The sequence below is a fragment of the Caretta caretta genome, chromosome 1 (assembly GCF_965140235.1).
Source record: "Caretta caretta isolate rCarCar2 chromosome 1, rCarCar1.hap1, whole genome shotgun sequence".
In the NCBI taxonomy this organism is placed as follows: domain Eukaryota; kingdom Metazoa; phylum Chordata; order Testudines; family Cheloniidae; genus Caretta; species Caretta caretta.
The window spans coordinates 120,397,097-120,416,305 of NC_134206.1; the positions used below are offsets into that span (position 1 = coordinate 120,397,097).

Here is a 19,209-nt window from a genome sequence, read left to right on the forward strand (position 1 = left end):
ATTTTCCATGATAATTGCTTTCTATATTTGCTGAGACAATTGTTATTGAGGGAATGGGACTATAGCTTCTGTTTTCAAGCTGTTATTTTTATTGTCCATTATAAAATGCACACGTACTTTCCCATCTAAGAAACGTGCGGGGAAAATACCAAATAAAATATTATAGAAGTTAAAAGATGGTGCTTTCCCTTTTGGTACAGTTCTGTTATATGCCAGAAAGTAGCAACATCAAGCAATTGTGTACTAAAGTATTTAATATTGCCACAGCCTTTTGATCAAGGATGAGAGATCATTATTGATAGCTTATAATCTAACAGCAGTTAAGTAACAGAGGGGCAGCCATATTAGTCTGTATCCATAAAAACAACGAGGAGTCCTGTGGCACCTTAAAGACTAACAGATTTATTTGGGCATAAGCTTTCGTGGGTAAAAAACCCACTTCTTCAGATGCATGGAGTGAAAATTACAGATGCAGACATAAATATACTGACACATGAAGAGAAGGGAGTTACCTTACATCCACCCTGGTTGAATTGGCCCTGTCAACACTGGTTTTCCACTTTAAGGTGCCAGTGGACTCCTCGTTGTTTTTTTAACAGCAGTTAAGTACATGCTGAATGGAATCTTTATCTAGATATTATACGCTTGTAAAGAGAAAAGTTTTTTAAAACTATTTCCTATCCAGTTCACTCTTGTGTGTTCCCAGATAGTTGATGTATATATCCCTGGATTTTTGCTATAAAGAGTCTCCAAACTAATTATCCTCAAATAAGTGAACAGTGATCATGCTTCTACAGTAATAATTCTTGTGTACGATTCCTGGATACTAGGGTGGTGATTGCACTAGAAATCTATAGATAAATATATTTTAGGACTACTTTTTCCTTGCTGTACTTTTTATTTTTGCTTTGCTCTTCCTGCTTTGTGTTAATACAAGTGTTTGATTCCCCTAGCTTGAAGATGACATTGTTGTCAAGCAGAATTATTTCAGCACGATAAAAAATTTTGCACTTCAACTCTCTTCTGAGGATTGGATGATTTTAGAATTTTCTCAGCTGGGTTTCATTGGTAAGAAAAATGTCCAGTTTAGTAGTTTGAAAAGAAAGTTCAGCCACAGAATCTCTGATTAATAGTGCTATGACCTCAAAAGTGCCACCTTTGTACTGGAACAGGGAATAAAAATGGATTGACTTTTATGGCTATATGCTGTAACTATACACTACAATAATTGCTGTTACTTATGGATGTTTGAGTCAGAATTAAGCTATGGAAAATGAGAACATTTTTATAACTAAAAATTAAATTGCTTTTAAAAATATGGAAAATCAAATTTTAAATATGTCTTCTAATTATCTAATTTTTGGCAAAATAAAAATGACGTTAAAAGAAGATTGCGTATGTGAAGCAAAGGGACAAAATCAAGAAAACTCACCCAGCCCAAAGTAAATTTGATGTCTTTTGGCCATTAGAAACCTCATAAGTTTCCAAGGGTCAGCAGCCATAAAAATTAGTCTCTTTTGCAAAAAGGTTCTATCCTACCCTCCTGCTACCACTTGAAGCAACCATGTGACTTCCAGAGCCTGTCCCCTTTCTAGGGATGAAGTCACAAATACCACCTGTCATTTACAGTGATTAGGATAATTACAACAATGTTGAGACAGAAAATGCAGACTCCAGAATCTTAGCAGGTTGACCACCACTATGTCATGAGAGTAATTTTAGTGTTCTTTGTTTCCTACACAATAATAGATTTTACTGAGAGGCACAAAACTTACATAAATGCAGCTGAAAGAGCTTTCAAAGGAATTTAACACTTTGAAGGTTGATACAACTAGAGTCACAGTCTGGTTTGATCTAATTAACCATAATGAACTAGAGCCACACAATGATAAAATTGGAAACTGATTCAGAGAAGCTATGACATCTTTCCATTAGTTAGTCAACGTTACTGATCCCAAATACAAAGATCATAAGTTGAGCCCAGAACAGGAAGAATAATCTGAAACGTGGCTAGTGGAATGTAACCCTGAGGTTTTTTTCATTCTTTTCCAACATTTCAATTAAAGACCTAGATCTCTACCCACATATTTGTTTGCAAAGGAAGTTGTGTCTCAGTTCATTGTATTAAGGTGGTGGGAAACAGTGAATGTAAAATTAGACTCTTGATTTCAGAATATGGTCAATAATTAAAGAACCTGCATTCCCCTGAGGTCAGCTTGATATCAAATGTGTTTTTAATATGTTCCTCTCATGCACAGGAAGTGAGGGAGATATGATCCTTAACAGGGCTGTATAGCAAGCAGAATGGGTGTCCACTGGGTTGAAAACATCAGTGAGCAATCTTCCCCCAAACCAAAACGGGAGGAGATGGTGATCCATACTTTGACAATGAAGTGGTAGGATCAAACAACAAAAGCAATGGGGAGACAGGAACCGCCCCAAATGAGAGGAAGAAATTTTCCAGTTCTTAAGCCAGGCAAGAACAAGTATTCTCTTTATCTTGAGTCACACAGTTAGGGTTCCTTCCAGCTGAAATACCTCCTATTAGTTTCATGGCTCCAAAAGGGACAAAGGTGAGAAGAGAAAAAGGACCAGCCTCGAGTGGAGAGCTAAGAGTTCATTTACTTCTGTCCTCCAAGCAGCTCTGTTACTTCTGCTAAGCAGTTTTGTGTACACCTTGTAACTCTCTGTGACTGCCCAAACTTTATCTCGGGAGACTGGCCTGGAACTAGAATGCCATGGATCTCAATTTCTGGGTTGTGCTGATAAACCTTAATTATGAATTTTACTTGGGTTTTGGAATTTGCTTCACAATCTAACCATTCTCTTAATGTAGATTTTTGTATGAAATTCTGTGGTTTTACAAGTAATGTAAAATTAATTATAGATTTTCTTAATTAGCATAGTATACGCTGGAATGTCTTGTGGCATGCGGGAGCTTGTGATCTGCAGTTTTTTAAGACTGAAAAGGCAAAATATATAAAATCTATTGTGCTGAATCTTTAGTTTACACTTGCAATTTGGGACATGCAGCCTCTAACCCTATGAGTAGAGCCCTATGTGGATACAAAATTTGTATCTGTATCAGATCCCAAACATGGTTCACAGATATAAAGCAGATATCTGCAGATTTCCAGGGCTCTACCTATAAGTAAGGCTACATTTTAGTCATGGGGTATTTTTGGTAAAAGTCATGGCCAGGTCAAAGGCAGTAAACCAGAATTCATGGCCCGTGACCTGTCCATGAATTTTACTATATACCCCAACTAAAACTTGGTGGGAGGCGGACGAATCCGTGACTTCCATGACCTCCATGACAGACTTGCAGGCTTACCTATGAGTTACTTTTTAAAGTATATTTACAGATCATCTTTAAAAGGGGCACCTTTCTCTACTCACCCCTACCTTTGGGGAATAATAAATAAGCATTATTTATTACAATTTGCTTATTTCATAGAGTTTCTGGTTAAATCGTGAGTAAAACTGATTGGAACTCAAGGATTAGAAGTTGAGTTATACTTGATTGCCTGCCTGTTTGTTGGCTTTTCTTTATATGGATTCTGAAAATAATTACTTTAAATACTAAATTAATTAATTGTCTCCAGCTGCTCTCTCTCCTTTTATCTGTTGCTTTCCCATGTGTTATATTTACTGCTTACTCCATTCAGTAACCATTTCATTCAGATGTTATTGCTAGTAGGCCTTCAGCAGGATTTACCCATCTTACACCACATCTTAACAGTGTTTTTATTGAGAGAGTTAAATCAGGAGTCTAATGCTCCCAATTTAGCTACTTATTCTATTTTTAGGTTGAGTGAATGTAGTATTCATGAAAGTGTGTGATAAATAGCATTGGCTAGAGACATGTAGACATAGTGTAATCATCCACAGTGCAAAATTCTTCACACAGTTATCATTATTCTTGATTTGCCATCTCTGCTATTCCATTTCTGGTTCTTTATGTGGACACATACTGCAAGTTGTACAATTTTGGTAATGTGAAGAAACAAAGATGTTGGGGCAGCCAAATAAATCATTATTTATGACTTGGGATGATATTTATATCCAGATCTCAAAAGGCTAGCATATTGATGACCTGTTATATCACTTTGTCCCTATCGATTTAACGTAGAAAAATAATAATTGAAATGTTAATAGAGATGTGGCTTTAGCCGTACACTGTTGAAAGCCTTAGCTAGCTTACAAGTTCATGTATAAAAATGGTGTTTTGTTTTTGTTAAAATTTGTCTTGGCTGTAAGTCTTATTTATGCATACATCTAATCTGTTTTTTTAAAAAGTGTGATAGAAAAAAAATTGTTTATACACAGAGGTGACAAATTCATCCTTGTTGATGAGGGGTTTTGACTGACAGCCAAAAAATATTAGAATTCTACCATCCATACATCATAACAGAAGTTGCATTCTCTGTATGCTGTGCTGAATGTAGTCGTTAAGTGTTGTCATTTAAACTAAATAAATTATAAAGAGTGGAATTCTGTGCTTCACCTCTAAGAAGCACAGCACAGAGTCATCAGTTTTGAGGGAGAGGATGCCCTCCCAATTTTGGGCTGCTGGGCAGTCCATGGTATATCATGGGCAGCTCTGGGGTCCTGTCTGAACTATGGCAGCCTGTCTCCAGCTGCCTGCGACCTGCAGTTTGCACAGCAGAGATTCTGAGCACCAAGTGCTACAGCCCTGTCCTGGACATGTCCCCTATGCCAAGGCTTGCAAGGGAGTCCTCTGAAGGCAGCCTTACAACTGTATTCCGCAGTTCCTATGTTGGGGGAATCCTCCCATGGCTGGATCTAGAGATTTTTAGAACCCCTAACATGAAGGTGCCATGTAGCACGGGTGAGGTGCTCACTCAAGTTTTTAAATTTTTTCCAGTTAAAATATCGAGATCAAAAAGTTAATTCTGGATGAGTTTGGAGTCTAACAGCACCAGCTGCCAGACAGATTCAGTCGATGGATCCATTTTAATATTAGTCAAAGAACTTCAATAATTTGCAGAATATAAGCATAAAAATAGTTTAAAAGTTTTTCACTTGAATGTGTTTCTGGAGATATAAAATTGGTTTTGGAAACATTCTGATTTATGGCTGTAATTAACTCTGTGTTTAACACTATGTTTTTACTAGAGATTTTTAATGAATTATTTAAATATCTATAATTCAGAGACGAATGAAAACAAAGTTTTTCCTCTTGAATTGTATCTTTTACATTAATACTGACCAACTAAATACTATGCAGTCAGAATAGTATAAATTTACAATAGAGTTAAAATATACTGAGAATCCAATGAACTAATAAATTAATAGAAGGTCATAATAGGTAATAGTAAATTTTCCACTGTATACCTTTTTTGAATCCCAAACTCTCATTTGCCCTCTTCTCTATATAAACACAAAATTAATATTTTTAATATGGAGAAATAATCTTCAACATTGTATTGCTAATGGTTTACAGAAATCTGGTCCTATTTTAAGTTTGACTTTTGTATTCTAAAGTTCTCTGTTCTTGGAATTGTTGAAAAATTCTGTATTTACATTGAGTTGTGTTTTATTATGCAAGTTGAGTATTTTAAACATGTTGGGAGTTGTAAGATTGTAAAGAGCTATTTTGTGAAGTTTTCCTGTTTATGTAGTTTTGCTCAACTTGTTGACATGTCCCTTTGTGATATCAGCTGGGATTTCCAATTGTGAGATGGTAATACAACTTGCCTTAGCACAAACAATATGGTCTCTAGGCTCGTGATCTCAAAAGAGTTGTTTCAGAATTACTATTATTAATTTAGAATAATATCTTTACAGGTAAAATGTTCCAAGCTCCAGATATCACTCTTATTGTAGAGTTCATATTTATGTTTTATAAGGAGAAACCTATTGATTGGCTCTTAGATCATATACTCTGGGTGAAAGTCTGCAACCCTGAAAAAGATGCAGTAAGTTCAATTTTTATGTAGCTTTTAATGTCTCTTCTTGATAAAAAAAAAAGCTTTATTTTCTGTGAATCTAAGAAGTAGTATGTGATATGCTGATTCTTTTCATGGTTCCTTCATATCCCAATACAAATTTCAGTCTATTTTTAAATCTGAATCTGTGAGAAAGTTTTGGAGACCTCAGAGATCAGAGAAATTACTTTCTTACATTTCTTAATGTTTCAGATTTGGGAGGCTTAGAAATGCACTTTTTGGGGGAAAACAGAGGTCAAAATTTTTTGTGCCTAGCAGGCCTAAGATAACTAGCAGTTGCACTAGCTATATTTAACATTCTGCAGCAAAATTATTTGAGTCCACTTCAATTTTTGAAAATAATTATAAAGGTTCATCCCAATAGCTCAATGGTAGTGCTCAATACTTCAGTGAAGGAGTCCTTCATTGAATATACAGACTTGGAGTAAATTCCTGGTCCTTTTGAAGTCAATGAAAGTTTTTCCATTGACTTCAGTAGGCCAGGATTTCATCCAGGGTTTTTTCATCTTCAGACTATGACATCCCTGTGGAGGTAGTTCTTGTAGCCCTATAGGGAGTACCTCATGTAGCCACACAGAAAGCTCTCACGAACAAGGTCAGCTCCTCACGAACAAGGTCAGTTCCCAGACTACTGCACTGGGCAGCACAGCATGGGGAGCAGGTGGCCAGCCCTCTGTGAAGGAAGAAGTGGTTCGGGACTATTTAGAAAAACTGGACGTGCACAAGTCCATGGGGCTGGATGCATTGCATCCGAGAGTGCTAAAGGAATTGGCGGATGTGATTGCAGAGCCATTGGCCATTATCTTTGAAAACTCATGGCGATCGGGGGAAGTCCTGGAAGACTGGAAAAAGGCTAATGGTGGTGCCCATCTTTAAAAAAGGGAAGAAGGATGATCCTGGGAACTACAGGCCGATCAGCCTCACCTCAGTCCCTGGAAAAATCATGGAGCATGTCCTCAAGGAATCAATTCTGAAGCACTTAGACGAGAGGAAAGTGATCAGGAACAGTCAGCATGGATTCACCAAAGGAAAGTCATGCCTGACTAATCTAATTGCCTTCTATGATGAGATAACTGGTTCTGTGGATGAAGGGAAATCAGTGGACGTGTTATTCCTCGACTTTAGCAAAGCTTTTGACACGGTCTCCCACAGTATTCCTGTCAGCAAGTTAAAGAAGTATGGGCTGGATGGATGCACTACAAGGTGGGTAGAAAGTTGGCTAGATTGTCGGGCTCAACAGGTAGTGATCAATGGCTCCATGTCTAGTTGGCAGCCGGTATCTAGCGGAGTGCCCCAAGGGTCGGTCCTGGGGCCGGTTTTGTTCAATATCTTCATTAATGATCTGGAGGATGGTGTGGATTGCACCCTCAGCAAGTTTGCGGATGACACTAAACTGGGAGGAGTGGTAGATATGCTGGAGGGTAGGGATAGGATACAGAGGGACCTAGACAAATTGGAGGATTGGGCCAAAAGAAATCTGATGAGGTTCAACAAGGACAAGTACAGAGTCCTGCACTTAGGACGGAAGAATCCAATGCACTGCTACAGACTAGGGACCCAATGGCTAGGCAGCAGTCCTGCAGAGAAGGACCTAGGAGTGACAGTGGACGAGAAGCTGGATATGAGTCAACAGTGTGCCCTTGTTGCCAAGAAGGCCAATGGCATTTTGGGCTGTATAAGTAGGGGCATTGCTAGCTGATCGAGGGACGTGATCGTTCCCCTCTATTCGACATTGGTGAGGCCTCATCTGGAGTACTGTCCTGTTTTGGGCCCCACACTACAAGAAGGATGTGGAGAAATTGAAGAGAGTTCAGCGAAGGGCAACAAAAATGATTAGGGGACTGGAACACATGACTTATGAGGAGAGGCTGAGGGAACTGGGATTGTTTAGTCTACGGAAGAGAAGAATGAGGCGGGATTTGATAGCTGCTTTTAACTACCTGAAAGGTGGATCCAAAGAGGATGGATCTAGACTATTCTCAGTGATAGCAGATGACAGGACAAGGAGTAATGGTCTCAAGTTGCAGTGGGGGAGGTTTAGGTTGGATATTAAGAAAAACTTTTTCACTAGGAGGGTGGTGAAACACTGGAATGCGTTACCTAGGGAAGTGGTGGAATCCCCTTCCTTAGAGGTTTTTAAGGTCAGGCTTGACAAAGCCCTGGCTGGGATGATTTAGTTGGGATTGGTCCTGCTCTGGGCAGGGTGTTGGACTAGATGGCCTCCAGAGGTCCCTTCCAACACTGTTATTCTATGATTCTCTCTGTCCAGTGAAGAAGCTGTATTGATTAGTTCCATTAAAAATCTCATCCAGGTCTCATTAACCAAAAGAATGGCTACAATATGGAGTTTTGAAGGTGTGTGGGGGAAACCTTAGGAGTCCTCTGAAAAAATATTTAAAATTATCTGCTAAAATTGGTAAACTATTTACATATATTATAGAATTGCTGCAGGTCTTTAAAATACTGGAGACTCCTTTTTCTACCATAGTAACATTAGGCAGTCCTTTAACGAATCAAAATTTTGCTCTTCAAGGTTATGGATTCTTCATTATGTTAGTCACTTAAGAGACATTTTGTAATTATCAGTGGTGCTTTGCTAGTGCGGTGGATCCTCAAGAGGACTCTTATTACAATAAAAAAGCTTTATCTCCAGGGTGCTATTCTGCATGTGTGTTTGCCTGCAGAGTGTTTCCAGGTTAACTTTACACACTGCTTTTTTTGGCTGAGGTTTTTGTCTGTGAAAACTCTAGGGGTAAAATTCACCCATCAGTGAAGGGGCCAAGTGTAGCTGAACCACTTCAGTTCTGCTGCATGGGCAGGGCAAGTGTTGAGAGTATATTAAAGGGTCTCTGTGTATGGCACAGTTGGCATGTAGACCAGTATAGCTGGAGAATATGGGGCATGTGAGCAGATTGCTCTAAACAGAATACTTGTAGTCAGAGTATAGTCCAGATTTATCCCATACTTGAGAATTGGATTTCCTGGTACTAGAAACAAGTATTAAACATCATAAATCTCAGCCTGAGTTTTCTGCCCAAGTTTCATATGTCTAAGTATTCCTGCAGGTGCCATTAATTCCACCTTCCTTATATCCCTATAGAGTTAACAAGCCCCACATGCAACAATGAATGAGCAGAATTTACTCAGCAGCTTTATGCCAGGTCCAATACCAGCTAGGTAGGGTGGATCGACAGGAGAGCCCCATTAGTATTGTCACAGGTGGAAAGGGGAGAGAGGGAGAGCACTATATCTGAGACTATACAGACTTACTGGTCACATATCATCATATGGAGGCTGTACAGAAATTCCCATTTGACTCAAGAAGTAGTTGTGGTGGGGTTACAGGCTGCCCTGCACCCACCTACTGATTGGTAAATAATTTCTCATGTAGTTCCTCTGTACAGAGCCCATTTATTCAGGCTTTTTGCAGGAGGAAAGGAGTAAATTTTAACCAGAATGAATAGCCCAATGGTGCTCTTATGCAATGAAATAAGATAGCATCAGGAATGAAGTATATAGTTCTAGTTTCTTGTAATTTGTTTTGGTTCATGAATCATGGATTATCCTACAATTTCAATAAAAACTCACTGATCTTTCTTTATTATCTTTGCTAATGTGAGGTTTTCTTGATTTTATTTTAAGAAACATTGTGATAGACAGAAATCTAATCTACGAATACGCTTCAGGCCTTCTCTTTTCCAACATGTTGGCCTGCACTCCTCCCTAGCAGGAAAGATCCAGAAACTCACGGTTAGTAGCTAAAACTTCTTTTCCCTTCCATATCAGACAGGATTGATAAGTGATTTTTCATCAGATCAGAAAATTAACTTTTTGCTATACTTTAGCATTTTCAGGTATAATATATTATAATCTAGTTGGAATTAAGCCTGATTAAAGCTGACTACCATAGAATAGAAGAATTTCTAGGTCAACTCATATATTTTTATATGACTCCTGCATATAGTCTCTCATTTTAAATCTCTAACCTTTTATCTGTAATACTGTGACCTTTTATTCATCAATACAGGGTCTCAGATGTACAATGGAGAAAATGGATAATACATTAGTTGCCCTTTGTTTTCCATTTGCTTTTAAGTACTAGCAAAATTAGCCACTAAAGAAAAGAGACTGCCTGACCAACTTAATAGCATGTTTGTCTTTCTTTCAATTAGGATAAAGACTTCCTGAAACCATTATTACATAAAATTCATGTGAATCCACCGGCAGAAGTTTCTACATCTTTAAAAGTCTACCAAGGACATACACTGGAAAAAACCTATATGGGAGAGGATTTTTTCTGGGCTGTTACACCAATTGCTGGGGATTATATCCTATTTAAATTTGACAAACCAGTCAACGTAGAAAGGTTAGTAATCACTTGTCTTTTGGTCTCACAGCTAAAGATGCTTGCTAAGCAAGTATGCTTGAGGATAGAATTGAGGAAAAATAAATTAAACATAATGAAAAACTAATTTCATACAAGGTGTCAGATGAAATGGATACTTTGCAGTTCAGTTTAAAATGTACTTCAATCAACTTTGTTCTTCATAGTTGACTCTGTATTTTATTTAGACTATTTTGCTACAAAATCTATTTTTGTAACCTTCTCCAGAAGTATAACACCACAGCCAGTGCCCTGCCAGCAGTTAAAAAGACTGCCAAATTGAGTCTGTTCCAGTTGGTTGAAGGTGACTTTTTTTTCAAGCCCTTTATCTTACTCAAACTCGATGTGTGTGATTTTTTTATCTGCATTTGTGCTTGAATTTATGATTTGCTACAGTCACACAGAGGAGTGAAAGTGACCTCTTCTATTTATTAACCTTTAGGCCAGCTAAGGCAAGGAAATACTTCTTTTGCTTTTATTTTTTAACGGGGTAATTTTAGTTTTGCTAGGTTGCCACTGTCCTCTCTCTCTCTAGTTAAGTTGGAGTCTCTTTTGTTTGCTTATTTTCTTTTCACCCTGTCTTCCTTGTACACTAGCCCAAGACTTACGAAAGAAATTTTTTGTTTAAGGTATCTTTATATTCCTCTTATATTCTCCTTTCATGCACATTGTAGCCTTTCTGCTTCCCCAGTTCTATAGACCCAGAGCCTTGCAGTGCTAACAACTACTATTGGAGTAATCTCACTAGATACTTTCCTTGTGAAGGCGATCTCAGGCTGTCAAGCTGCTCTTTCTGCATTCTTGAAGTGAACCCAATTGGTCAACTTCTTCCATGGATTGGCAGCTAGCTGAAGACTGAGTCATCACCTTAACAGATCTTAAAGATCTCAGATTCATTGAGTTTGGTATTTTCCCCACATTGTACTTTTTGCTCCAATGATTCTGACCAGTGAAATGCAGATCACTTGAGAGGTGAAAGAATTAAAAATTACTCTTCAGTTGCTTAGAAAAGTCTTTTCTTCCAGTGTGGTTATTAGGCCTGCATGGAATGTACCTTAAGGGGGTACATACACCCCACCTTATCATATAAAAGTCAATACCTTTTACCTGTGGCAATAATATGAAATAGAAAGACAACTCTCTTTCAGCTAGAGAGTATACATTCAGTGGAAGGTTTTTGATCAACTGCAAAGTTTCTGTTTCAAAGTTATATTGAAATGAACAATATTGTTTGGGTTTTTTTACTTATTTATCCATTTTTGAAAAAAAAATGTGTACTTTTGTAGGATATGAATTTCAGGGAAAGGGGGTGGAACAAGTTAATTTTTATTTTGGTTAGATATTTGTTTTATTAAGATGTGTCAGAAGCAACCTGGCAGTTTTGACAAATGCTCTAAACTTGCTAGGAAATGTCATAAGTAAACTTTGTGCCTCAAAAATGGACATGACTCAGACAATATATTTGCTGAAGAGTGTCACCTCAGTTTATCGTGTTGAGGGAGAGAAAGTGTCAGTCATTTTTGCAAAGAAAGGGGGAATGTGTCCATTCTTTTGTAATTAGGCAAAGTGGTTAATATAACCCTATTCTCAGTACTGCCATATCTCAGGTGCTAGTACCATTCAGAAGAGATGAGGATTACATGACTTAATAATCTCTATTCAATGAAGATAATTTAGTTTCTGAAGAAAGTGAACATCTCAGATTCTCCTGCTTTCTCAAAGGAAGTTCACTGACTGGACTGGTATAACATTCTAAATCTAAGTAGTTTTTAATCTGACATGAGGCCATTTTCTTAATTTCTAATAAGTATTGAAATGTTATTTGGGCTCTTATATCATTACCCAAAGTCCACACATATGCAGTTTTTACCTTTCTTGAAATGTCAGAAGATTTGGGAGAGTTACTACTCTAGCTAAGAATTGTCAGGGATATGATGCACTTAAGTGGTGGGATTTTCTAAAGCACTCAGTATTGGCCTAAATCTGTTTCCACGGAAGTCAAGTGACAAGTAGGTGGAGAAATAAGTTTGCAGATATATCATGGGTCTAAACACCAATGAGGGAGAGGAATGATTTGCTGAAGTACACAGAGGTTATAACTGGGAGTAATGGGTTGAATTAAGAAAGGGAAAACTTAGGCTGAATATCAGGAAAACCTTCCTGATGGTGAAATGTAGTAGGATGTGGAATAAAACTAAACTATATAAACACTAGAAAGTATACCTTTGGGAACAATACTGGATTTGTGGGGGAAGGGAACTTGATGACCTTTAGTATGCGTGTCTTTTCTTTGTCTATGATTCTTGAAACCAGTGAAAAAAGCCTTCTGAACCTGAATGAAACCTTGTCTGCCAAGCTCCATCCCAGAGTTACTGGTTAATAACTAGGTATGTTTGTAAAATCCTGATAAATGAGCTTTCTGATGGAAATAATGACAACCAAACTGACCAAATGAATGGTGCTTCTGTAACAGCATAACACAGCAATTACTTGTTCCCATAATGTATTTTTCCATATAAAACATTTTACTGTGCTGAATTTACTGTTTCTGTAGTAGTTTGCTTGGTTAGCTATAAACTTTTGATCCTTTTCTTTAAAACCCCATACTTCTAAGAATCAGAAAAATTGTTATTTAGCAAGGATAAAGGTATAAGAAAATGTAAGAGCAAAACTGAGCACACAGAAACCCACTGTTTATTTTATCCCTTCATAACTTCAGCAGATGTTTCTTGTCCTAAGCCAACCTTACTACAATAGGGATGGAGTGAACTGAACAAGACTCTGAAACTAGTTTTCCATTTCGATAACAGTTCTTACAACTGAAGTTCCTCATCCAGAGCACTGCACCCCCTATATAGTAAGCTAGAATCACACTGTCATCTTTGCAGTCTCTGATGTGCTGCTTCACACATCTCTCTGTTTCAGTGCTGTACCAATGGGATACTGTGAATTCATTAGTTTTATTCTTGATAGTAAATTGGACATCAACATTTTGTGGATTGTTTGCAAAAATAAATCCCTCGTTAATTCTGGATGTTAAGACCCTCAAAATAGATCACACATTTAAGATTACAAAAAGATGCTGTCACTTTAAGTTGTTACTGGGCTATTGAAGTCCACTTTAGCTATTTTGATATATGCTACTTGTTGTCCAAATGCACTTTTCTGAACTAAAAATGACAGCCACATTTAAAAGTAGCTTTGAATGCTCGACCGTTCTGTCACTGTAATTTTTGTGTCAAAGATACATTTACTTTTTTTAGCTTCTCACATTTTGTAAAAAAATATAGATACCCCTTTTCCCTTCTATTTACTCTTTTGTTTAGTGATGTCAATGAGAAACACTGCACCTGTATGTTCTGTTGTAAAAAATGGTTTGAATTTGGACACCACTTAGTCTGGTTTAGTGTTAGTTTTTATAGGAATCATTGAAGTATTTTTAGCTTAGCAGTCAATCTAAAAGAAAAGAGGAGAGAACAAATAAAAGATAAATGTGCTTCCCATTTTAAAAAAATATATGTATCCCACACTCAAACCTTCTGCTACAGCACTTTCTAAGGCTGCTGTCCCTTGGTCTCAATTACATCTAGCACCATTGTAACCATTGCCTTAAGAACACCCCACCCTGCATAGTACACACAAATGTTTCATTGTCACAAATTTAATGATAACACAGGACTGTGAAAACACTAATAATGCTGGTGTGCTTTTTGGAACACATACATTGTGGTCACTATTTGTTCTTTTCAAAACTTGGCACCTTTCAATTATAAATGAGAGCTTGTTATCTTGAGAACTCAGAGTAAACATTTCATCAAAATCAAAGTCTGGCTCTTCCTTCTCAGCTTGAGAAAAAAGCTTCCAACTTTGATCTTACTGAAAATTTTTCAAGAAAAAATGCAAAAATATATTCTATCCTCTAGTAGTCTTGGGTTTTCCTTTCCTCCCCAACCATTGTCAGTAAATGTATTGGCTATCTATGGTGCTCATCATCATTGTACCTGAATACCTCACAAATGTTAATGAATTTATCCTTGCAGCTCCCCCTGTGCTGTAGGGAAGTACATTTATTCCCATTTTTGCAGGTTCAGAACTTCAGTGGGATTAACTCACATGAATAAAACAAGCAGGATTTCGTTCTCTGTCAGTCTGTCTAATACTGGCAAAACTGGTTAAATTTTTACTGGTCTTTCCATGAGTTTCATCTCCAGTGCAGAGAAGAAAAAGGCAATATATCAGTCTTTAATATTCAAGGAATTAAGGAATATAAAATGAGTCCATTTGAGTCCATTAGGGGGGAGGGATAGCTCAGTGGTTTGAGCATTGGCCTGCTAAACCCAGGGTTGTGAGTTCAGTCCTTGAGGGGGCCATTTGGGATCTGGGGCAAAAATTGGGGATTGGTCCTGCTTTGAGCAGGGGGTTGGACTAGATGACCTCCTGAGGTCCCTTCCAACCCTGATATTCTATGATTCTATGAAGGAAATATTTTACATTAGGTCATGATTCCTCATGTCATTAATGTACTATATAATTTAGAAAATGGTTTTAGCAATATTCTGAAAAACCATACATTAGGAGTTCTCCCTTCCTATTGTTTTTGCCTGCAGTTAAAGAGGAATAGCTACTATGAATAGGGATAGTTTTCGTTTCAGCTAGAGCAGTTTTTAGAAAACCACAGATTTTACACCATAACTGAATCAGACTTAATAAAAATCCATTCACAAATTCCACTGTAGGTGTGTGTGCGCCCAGAGACTTTTGCCAGCATTACCAACAGGTGGCGCATGTGCCCTCGCTGTCCTTGTGCACTGATCTGAGGGTAAAAGGGGGCATGACCGCTGCCTTCCTCACAGTTTGTTCTTACCAGCCATGGCAAGAGTTGGAGCTCCCCTGTTGCTGTTCAGCTGCAGTTAGCCAACCTTTAAAAAGAGATTTTCTCTATTTTGTGTATAGTTATAATTAGTTTTAGTGCTAGTCTTATACAGTTTACTTAAGTAGTTCTCCTATTAGGGGTTTGATATGCAGAAATCCGCAGGACTCAAGCAATGTGTCATATGCAGGGCCAAGGTCCCAGTTGTGGATTGACACTAAAGCTACCTAATTTGCTTAGGTGAAGGACATGTGAAGGACAAATGTCCTATTTGTTCTTCCTTTCCAATGAGGATGAAGAAGCAGAGGGATTTCAACCTTAAGGTACATGTCATAAAGAAGCCAATACATCCTTCTTCAGAGCCTGACCCAACCATGAGAGGATGGACAGTCCCTCCATGAGGAGCACCTATCTAGCTGCACCAGCTTCTAAGCCCAAATTGGGTGGGAAACACCACTTATCTTCCTTCCTTGCAGCCTCTTTGAAGTATCACCCCACAGAAAATCTTCTAAAAAGTTCTCCAGTGCCAAGTCAAAGTCTGACTGTAAATCCAGACACTCACCATTGCTGTCTGAGGCAGCACTGTTGACTCTGGAATTCAGTGGGGCCATCAAGAATGTCTTCATCATTACCAGACAGATTCCTGACTGCAGTGCCATTGGGTCCAGTACAGTGGCACTGGCAACAGAACACTTGCCTCTGATTTCAGTGCTGTTGATACTCCAGGCCTACAACAGAGTGAGAGAACTGCCAAGGTAAAGAGAAGTTTGGCTGCAGGGGGAGGAGGTCAAGGGATTATAACTATTAGAAAGACACCAAATCCCAAAGAAAAGTAACTGACATGGAAAAAACAAAAAATACACCTAACAAATATACCCCAAACTTAAACTATATTAAAAAAAAAAAGCCATAAGAGTAAAAGAAATGCAGGCAGAAAACCAGCAGCAGGGTGGGAGCTACATAGTTGATTACGTTGAGTGCAACACGTTTGATTATCTGGCTTGTGTGCAGGGGGCATATGTATGTGTGAGGTATAAGCAACCCATGACTCTCAGAGACAGAGTATGGGCTCTTGAGGCCAGAGTGACTGAACTGGAGGAGCAAAGGGAAACAGAGAGGTACATAGAGGAGACTTTTAGGGACATAGCCTCCTGTCCAACAGTCCCTGTGCTGCTAAGGAGGATGAAAGTCTGGGGAGGGAGAGCATGAAGCTGGAGTGGAGGGAAACAATCCCATAGCTGGGATCCACAGTCCAGATGTCATAATATTCTCTTGCACTGAGGATATCCCTCCAGGGGCAGGGACTCCACTTATTAGGAAGAGGCAGACAAAGTAGTGGGGGATTTGATTATTAGAAGTATAGATAGTTGGGTTTTTGATGAGCTGGAGATCTGCATGGTGAATTGCCTGCTGGGTGCAGAGGTAGTGGATCTCATGATACATCTAGGTAGCCTTATAGGCTGTGCTGGGGAGGAGCCAGTAGTCATGGTACATGTAGGTTATCAGTGACACAGGGAAAGGTAGGAGTGAGCTCCTGGAAGCCAAATTTAGGCTGCTTGGTAAGTGATTAAAGTCCAGGACCTTCATGATAGCACTCTCTGAAATGCTTCCAGTTCCATGCACAAGCCTAGTAAGACAGGCAGAACTGCAAGGGTCAAATGCCTGGATGAGATGATGGTGTAGCAAGGAGGGAGTTAAGTTTATTAGGAACTGGGGAACCTTTTGGAGGCAATATGTTTTTTTAAAAGTAGAGTCAAATAAGGTGAAAATCTTAAAGGAATCAAACTGTACCTAAGAGTATCTATGGATAGAAAGTCCATACTTGAATAATTAGAGTATAGCAGTAGAAATACACTACCAACCACCTGACCAGGATGATGACAATGATCGTGAAATGAAAAGGAGGGTAGAGAGGTTAAAAATCAGAAAACGCAATAATAATGAGTGATTTCAGCTGTTCTCATATTGACTGGGTAAATGTCACCTCAGGGCATGATACAGAGATAAAATCTGTAGACACCATAAATGACTGCTTCTTGGAGCAGCTAGTCCTGGAACCCACAAGGAGAGAGGCAAGTCTTGATTTAGTCCTAAGTGGAGCATAGGATCTGGTCTAAGAGGTAATTATAGCTGAACTACTTGGTAATAGTGACCATAATGTAATTAAATTTAGCATCATTGTAGGGAGGAAAATACCAATACAACCCACCACAGTGATACTTAACTTTGAAAAGGAACTACACAAGAATGAGGATGCTAGTTACACAGAAATTAAAAAGAGCAGTCACAAGGGTAAAATGGCTTCAAGCAGCATGAGACTACTTAAAAACACCACAGTAGACATTCAGAATAAATGTCTACTCCAAATAAAAAAAGACAGAAGGAGGACCAAAAGAATGCCTCCATGGCTGAACAGCAGAATAAGAGATGGTTAGAGGCAAAAAGACAGTCTTTAAAAATTGGAACTAAAATCCTAATGAGATGAATAGGAAGGATCACAAACTCTGACAAGTAAAATGTCAAAGTATAATAAAGCAGACCAAGAAAGAATTTGAGACGCAACTTGCTAAAGATGGAAAAACTAACAGTAATTTTGTTTAAAGTACATCAGAAGCAGGAAGCCAACTTAACAGGCAGTGGAACCAGTAGATGACAAAGTTGTTAAAGGAGGATTCCGGGAAGACACTGCCCTTGCACAGAAGCTAAATGAATTTTTGCACTGATCTTCAATTCAGAGGTTATGGGGGAGATGCCCACATCAGAGCTATTTTTTGGGCAACAAATCTGAAGTACTGTCCCAAATTGATCTCTGTCCGTTAAAGAGGTTTGAGAACAGTTTGATAAACTAAACAATAAGAAGTCACCAGGACCATATTATATTTACCTTAGCGTTCTGAAAAAACTCAAATATGAAATTGCAGTACTACTAACTATAGTATCAGGTTTCAGAGTAGCAGCAGAGTAGCAGGTTTCATTGCAGCTCATCCAATGAAGTGAGCTGCAGCTCATGAAAGCTTATGCTCAGATAAATTTGTTAATCTCTAAGGTGCCACAAGTACTCCTTTTCTTTTAACTATAGTATTTAACCTATCACTGAAATAATGTACTTGATTACCTACTGCATCTGAAGTCCTCTGGTCTTTGTCAGTTCAGTGAGAGTCCATCTAGCATGCATCTCTGCAGAACACCTTCCAGTGGATGGATTTTCTATCTTTTTTCACAGCCTGTCATTTCCAGATTTTAAAAGGGATTTCTTAGCATGTACCATCCTGTGTCTGATCCATTACCTTCATGAGACCTGAATTTAATGCTGTCTTGCTTGTTGGTTCCCTTTTTGAACCTTTGATAACATCTCTGAAAACCATGTTCTTGATGGCTGTTAGCTCTGCAAGGAGAATCTCAGAACTGCAGGCACTTTTAGCAGACCCTCCTTTCACAGTTTTCTGCAAAGACAAGAGGTCTCTTGGGCCGCACTCCAAGTTTGTGCCTAAGGTGGTATCAGCATTCCACCTCAACCAGAGTATTATCTCCCACTGTTCTTTCCAAAATGTCATAGTTCCAAGGCCAAAGAAAAGCTTCACATCTTAGATGTTTGGAGGGCTCTGGCATTTTACCTCAACCACAAAACGTCTTTCAAATCCTCTGCTGGACTCTTTGAAGTCTCTGCTGAAAGGATCAAAAAGGGAACCTGTTCCAGCTCAGTGTATTTTATACTGGATTTTTGACTATATCAGGCTTTGCTATGATCTTGCTAAAGTCCTTACTCCACCATAATAATGGTCCACTCCACTAGGGCTCATTCCACTTTCAGTCTTTTTTGAGCAACATTCCTAACATTTGTTAGTCTCTAAGGTGCCACAAGTCCTCCTTTTCTTTATTTCTGTAATGGACATTTGCAAAGCAGCAACATGCTCAACTGTACATAGCTTCTCTAGATACAATATTATTACTCAAGCTTCCTGGGATGATTCCTGCTTTGGCAA

The 19,209-nt window shown here is 38.5% G+C and overlaps 1 protein-coding gene across 5 annotated transcripts in view; it reads left to right on the forward strand.

Annotated features, from left to right (window-relative positions):
• MGAT4A (alpha-1,3-mannosyl-glycoprotein 4-beta-N-acetylglucosaminyltransferase A) overlaps positions 1-19,209 on the forward strand; it is a 133,285-nt gene that overhangs the window by 89,890 nt on the left and 24,186 nt on the right. For all 5 annotated transcript variants that reach the window (XM_075130644.1, XM_048858381.2, XM_048858362.2 and 2 more), the window contains exons 9-12: positions 954-1,068; positions 5,812-5,942; positions 9,615-9,722; positions 10,145-10,338. In XM_075130644.1, coding sequence (XP_074986745.1) covers positions 954-1,068; positions 5,812-5,942; positions 9,615-9,722; positions 10,145-10,338 — 548 coding nt within the window. The remainder of the gene's footprint in view (positions 1-953; positions 1,069-5,811; positions 5,943-9,614; positions 9,723-10,144; positions 10,339-19,209) is intronic.